Below are 6,662 nucleotides of genomic sequence, written 5' to 3'. Positions count from 1 at the left end.
ACCTATCTATAATACATAGTGTATGACACTGTCAGGGCTCCTAGGAACCTATCTATAATACATAGTGTATGACACTGTCAGGCCTCCTAGGAACCTATCTATAATACATAGTGTATGACACTGACAGGGCTCCTAGGAACCTATCTATAATACATAGTGTATAACACTGTCAGGGCTCCTGGGTACCTATCTATAATACATAGTGTATGAAACTGTCAGGGCTCCTGGGAACCTATCTATAATACATAGTGTATGACACTGTCAGGGCTCCTAGGTATCTATCTATAATACATAGTGTATAACACTGTCAGGGCTCCTAGGACTATATATCTATAACCTGGTAATAATCCCAGCGTCATTGCTAAACAAAGGCCTCTTGGAAGGTCGGGCATGAGGCTAAAGGGAGCAGCCATTATTGGGTTATTTCACTGGAATCCTGTCTTAAGACAGGCTTGCACATTCCAGTGAGCGCCCTCTATTGGTTTGCAACAATGAGGCAGCAACTGTCTTCCTAATTACATCATGGAAGGCGGATTTGCATATTCTTCCCATATATATCTATAATACATAGTGTATAATTATTATAATTGTCTTATCTTGGCAGTCTTCGATATATAAGACACAGTATGGCCAACCTAATGTTGGTCTGTAAAATAAATGTTAAGCAGTCATCACAAGTCCAGAATGTAGGTTGTCTACAATTTCTTTACTCATCAGTTGTAGCAGTGTTATTGTAGCCTCCGGGTGGTCAGGGAGTCATAGTGTAACTCTTGCTTGTTTATTCAGCTTGGTCTGTGGTTTTTTTTCAGTACAAGACCTTCAACCAAAAGCATTTCCTGGGCAGTTCTCGTAATGTTCAATTTCACTGAGGTAAACAACATTGCAATTAGTCAACTAAGAATTGTAAAGAACACCATTTTTTCTTTAACACTCCTGTGTTACTGTGTCTTCATCTACTTTGTGGCCATCATCTTACATGTCTTCTTCACCAGACCTCATGTTCGGGAGAACGCTCGCTACATCCTCTTCGTCCACTTGATCCTAAATGACACCGTGGTGCTCTTGGCAATAATAATCCTCTTCCCTATCACAACATATTTTGTATATATCCCTGTGCCCTTATGTTACACCCTTTGCTTACTCCCTGCATGTTCATACATGGTTACACCCTACAACTTGGCCACCATGTCCTTGGAACGTTACATTGCCATTTGCTACCCACTGAGACATTCAGAAATCTGGACAGCGCAAAGGTCCCTTTTGGCCATCGGATTCATATGGCTTCTGGGTCTTACTCCACAATTTCTGGACTTTATTGCCTTGTGCATCTCAATGCCAAGAGGTTTCTTCTCCACCAGCATGTTATGTGATTGGCAAGCATTTCAAATGAGCAAGGTGCAAGAGATCGTAAGGATTTTGAATGGTATCATCACCTTTCCCGCGGTGGGATTGGTCATCCTCTTCACCTATGTCAAAATCATTTTGGTGGCTCGAAAAAGTGGTTCTGGGAAGTCTTCTGCCTACAAAGCAGAGAAGACCGTCCTTCTTCATGCCCTCCAGCTCATATTATGTTTGATGATCGTTGTCGCCTCTACTACTGATAAGTATTCCTTAAACAATTTCTTTTTCATACCTACAACCAATTTTTTCTTTTTCGTAATCATTCCCAGATTTATCAGTCCTTTCATTTATGGTGTAAGAGATGAAGTTTTCCAGAAACAGATGAAGAAGATCAATTTCTGTATGTAGTTTGGATAGATAGATAGATAGATAGATAGATAGATAGATAGATAGTTAGATAGATAGATAGATAGATAGATAGGAGATTGATAGATAGATAGATAGATAGATAGATAGATAGATAGATAGGAGATAGATAGATAGATGATAGATAGATAGATAGATAGATAGATAGATAGATAGATAGGAGATAGATAGATAGATAGATAGATAGATAGATAGGAGATAGATAGGAGATAGATAGATAGATAGATAGATAGATAGATAGATGATAGATAGATAGATAGATAGATAGATAGATAGATAGATAGGAGATAGATAGATAGATAGATAGATAGATAGATAGGAGATAGATAGATAGATAGATAGATAGATAGATAGATAGATAGGAGATAGATAGATGATAGATAGATAGATAGATAGATAGATAGATAGATAGATAGGAGATAGATAGATAGATAGATAGATAGATAGATAGATAGATAGGAGATAGATAGATAGATAGATAGGAGATAGATAGATAGATGATAGATAGATAGGAGATAGATAGATAGATAGGAGATAGATAGATAGGAGATAGATAGATAGATAGATAGATAGATAGATAGATAGATAGATAGATAGATAGATGATAGATAGATGATAGATAGATAGATAGATAGATAGATAGATAGATAGGAGATAGATAGATGATAGATAGATAGGTAGATAGATAGATAGATAGATAGATAGATAGATAGATAGATAGATAGATAGAGTGTTTAATTCCAGGAACAAATACAGCTTACTGTCACATTGCCTGCACTGGATAAGCTTTATTACCGTTATACACCTCGATCCCTGAAGGTTCGCTATGCGGAGGGTAGCTCTGATCTTCCCCGCTAAGGGTGAGGCCCCACAATGCAGAAACGCAGCTTCTTTTGTTGCAGATTTTGTTGCAGTTTTTTGAGCAAAAGCCAAAAATAGCTACTGAGGGAATGGAGAATATATAGGAAGTTCTTATACTTCTCCTTTCTGCTCTATCTGCAACAAAAGAAGCTGCATTTCCGCACCGTGGGGCCTCAGCCTAATACTTCAGCTCTGTCACATGGCCGACTCCACTTTCCTCCGTCCGTCTTCAGCCAGGGTAGAGGGGAGTCAGTGACACCAAACAGAGCTGGAGCGGCAGTAGGGAAGGCCATGCCCACACAGTTCCCGTACCCCCGTACCCCATTGCTCTTTGCGGAGGTAAACGTCACAGCGCTTGGGGTTATTACTGGGTTTTTCAGGATTGGTGAATGCTGCGGGGTAAGGTTCGCCATTTTTATTACATTTTATGTCGTTTCGGTTTGGAATCTTATGACTGTTGCTCATTCCTATGTTTTGAGGAATTACAAATAAAGGGAAAAAATTATCCCAATTGTTGTTTTTGTTTTGTTTTTTAAATAAAGAATCTTTTAAAATTTGTTTTGTTTCCTATTCGGCCATTTTTTTTTTTATCAAAAGTTTGATTTGGTCCAAATTGGTTCAGTACAAACTACCTTAAAAACATTATGACGTAGTTTCAAACTAAGGTTCCCTCAGCCCACCGGATAAAATTATTCTGGGGTCGGCCCACCAGGAACCCCTAGGACATAGACCAAAGACCCAACATTGTCCAGACATATACAGTGAGTGTCGGTGGGTTCCTTGGCCACTGGGTCTCCACTGCACTGTTTTATACAATGAAGACGACCTGGTGGCAATGCCTGTGATCAGAGTCATCTCTGATCATGGTCATTACCTCTTCAGATGCCTTGGTCAAACAGGTCTGAGGAGTGGGCTGGTGCCATCATGTTGAATCAGTTCACCATCCCTTAGAGGAAGATCCAGGGGCAGCAAACCATTACCATGATAACCGTATATTTAGGCTCCCAGGCCTATCATTATTGTATTACAGAATGCCATAGACAGCCTTTAATAGAAGTCAATGGATTTTACAATATACTGCAACACATTAGACAGGAGGCTCTGACCTTCGTAAAAGGTAAGAGGAATTTGATGGTTGCTAGCAGGGGCACACCAGTCATGAGGAAACATGGGCTGTTGCCTCAGGCAGCATTATCTAGTCATATTGGCAGAGGATGTCCTGTCCTTGGCTGGTTCAGAACTGCAGAAGGCTGCCAGGAAGACCATGGTCAGCTGTGTGGCCACTCACTACATGGTGGTATATAAGTACTGTACTCAATGGCGGTGCAAACAGACATCTCTCGGAAGTTCCACCTCCTGCATAAACCTCACTTTCCTCTGTGTCCTTCACTTCATTGCATTTAGCCAGGTGAAATGAGCTAAGCTTAAGACAATGATGTAATTCAGCACAAGTATCAGCCAGTGAACCCTCCACCTTGTTAAGCAGCACTGTTTTGCTATAAAGGCTTCAGTCTCCCTCCATAGAACTCCATAGTTGGATTTGGATACTGCTCCGCTGAACTTACTGTACCCTCAGGGTTGTTCACCAGCTCACACAATTCATTTGTCAATATGACCCCAGTCCCCTTTCAATGATGCCATGAAAAGTATTTATCCTCTATTCCTAGGTTAGGCGGTAAATACCTGATCGAAGTGAATGGGAACACTTTCCACCACTGACAAGTCTGATCGGTAGAGGTCTGACTGCAGAGACCCCCACGATCCTAAGAATGGGCATTGCTTTCCCCTGAATCCAGCCTAACGTGAGTTAGTGGAAAAACACCCCCATTTCTTGGATCGATGGGGGTCTTGGCAGTCAGACATCACTTCAATGGGGGTGCATTGAGTGTGCTGTACCAGTTATCTCTGGTGAATGGGTTTATCTATTCACTAGACGGTGTTCCAAATTATTATGCAAATCGAGTTCAACTGTCGTAAAGATGTGATTTTTGTTTTGTTTTGCAAAGAAACTCATGGATGGTCCTGTGTCTCAGGTCTCTTTGGATCAGAGAAATCTCAAATTCCTGGGATAATTTGGGGCAACACGGTGGCTCAGTGGTTAGCACTAGCACCAGCCTAGCAGCACTGGAGTCCTGGGTTCGATTCCCACCAGGAACAACTTCTGCAAGGAGTTTGTATGTTCTCCCTGTGTTTGTGTGGATTTGCTCCAATTCTACAAAGACATACTGATAGGAAAAAAAATGTACATTGTGATGCCTAAATGGGGCTCACAATAATTTGAGATGGCCGAATCCACTGGTACCGAGCCGGGGTCAGCCCAAATATTCTAAATTGGTTGGTTTTTAATGAAACTGAATCTTAGATGAACAGAAATTATTATACTCTGAGGTCACTTGGGACTCCAGAGAGTAACTGGTGGAGGCCCAGAAGAGAGGACAAAGTAAAAAAAAAAAAAACAATTATACTCACCTTCCGTTACCTCTTCTGGACCTCCTCCCAGTGCCCGACGAATGGTGTCTTCCTGGTGCTTTTCTATGATTTTATGCGCCTAGTGCCACATGCCAAGCGTCATGACATCAGAGAAGTACTGTGCTGATGTTCCAAGGACTCTTTTTACATGATTTATATGGATTTTTTTTTTTTGTTACAAAGTCCTTCCATGTACCCAAACAGCAGTTTATACCCACACGTGGGGTATTGCCATACTTGGGAGGAAATGTGTATCAAAATGAGATATTTTATTCCCATGAAAAATGGATAAAATTGATCAAAAATCGATAGAAATGAAAATATTTAATTTTTTTAAAAAATTGATGGCCAAGTTCAAGTCCAGCGAATAAACATTGGATCCAAAATGGTTACATCGCTTATAGATTAATTCTTTAAGGTGTTCAGTTTCCAAAATGGCGTAGCTTTTTGAGGTTTTCCCTTTATCTGGTACCTCCGGGGTCCTGCATATCCTAATAAAATGACTACCCCACAATCCATAATGTGCTCTTTCAGGAGTTACGTGGCGCACTTTGACAACATATAACATAACTCTACAAATTGCGTAATACATTATGAGGTTGGGGGGGGGGGGGGTTGCTGTTAAACCTGTTTTTGTTACAAGGGAAAAAATGGTTTAAAACAACAAACTAGAAAAAAAAAGTAAGATTATTTCACCTCCACCTTGCCTTAATTTCTGTGGTACATCCAAAAGGTTAACAAGTTCCTAAACAGTGTTTTGAATAGTTATGGGATTCAGGTTCTAATATGGGGTCATTTATGGGGATATAATATGGACCCTTCAAAGCCACTTCACCACTGATTAAATCTCTAGAAAACAGAATCTTGAAATTTTCTTGTAAATTTGAAAAATTTGTTACCAAATTTATAAGCCTTCTAACATTCTAGAACTATGAAAGGACATTGAAAAATGATGCCGAAATAAAATAGAAGTGTGGTCAATGTTAATTATGAATTAAAATTAGGGTTGAGCCGATCTTGACTTTTCAGGATCGATTTTAAAATCCGATTTCCGATCATTTTTCATTCGAACCCGATCTCGATCCCAATTCCGATCCCAATGCAAGTCGATGGGATTTTTTTACTAATCGGAGATCGGATTTTAAAAACAATCCTATTCACTATACAGCATGGAATCTAACAACTGAACGCTTTAATTGTTAGAATCCACGCTGTGTAGTGATTTTTTTTTTTAATCCTCTGGCTACTTAGTCCCCCCTGGTGTCCACTTACCTGCAGAGATGGCTGGTCCGGTGCCTGGTGTTCTCGTTCTTCTTCGCCTCACTGCCCCCACCTCCCAGGTTAGGAGAGTGTGCGCGGGTTAGGAGAGTGTGGGCGGGTACTGGGAGGGGACACGTCATGTCTCCCCGCCCTGTGCCCGCCCACACTCTCCTAAGTCACAAGCCCTGCCTTCTTCCTAGCTCTTTAAACACCTGGGAGGCGGGGCCAGCGAGGTGAAGAAGAATGAGAACACCGGGTATCGGACCAGCCATCTCTGCAGGTAAGTAACTGCTAGAGATGATAGC

General features: G+C 40.8%; 1 protein-coding gene across 1 annotated transcript; it reads left to right on the top strand.

The window, feature by feature from the left end:
- Positions 1-852: 852 nt before the first annotated feature.
- On the top strand, positions 853-1,749 carry LOC142194162 (odorant receptor 131-2-like). The gene has a single exon (XM_075263178.1). It carries the CDS (start codon positions 853-855, stop codon positions 1,747-1,749), a length of 897 nt encoding a protein of 298 aa, XP_075119279.1.
- The last annotated feature ends 4,913 nt before the right edge of the window (positions 1,750-6,662 follow it).

This window comes from Leptodactylus fuscus, chromosome 2 (genome assembly GCF_031893055.1).
Source record: "Leptodactylus fuscus isolate aLepFus1 chromosome 2, aLepFus1.hap2, whole genome shotgun sequence".
NCBI classification, from domain to species: Eukaryota; Metazoa; Chordata; class Amphibia; order Anura; family Leptodactylidae; genus Leptodactylus; species Leptodactylus fuscus.
This window is presented reverse-complemented; position numbering and strand designations above follow the sequence as displayed.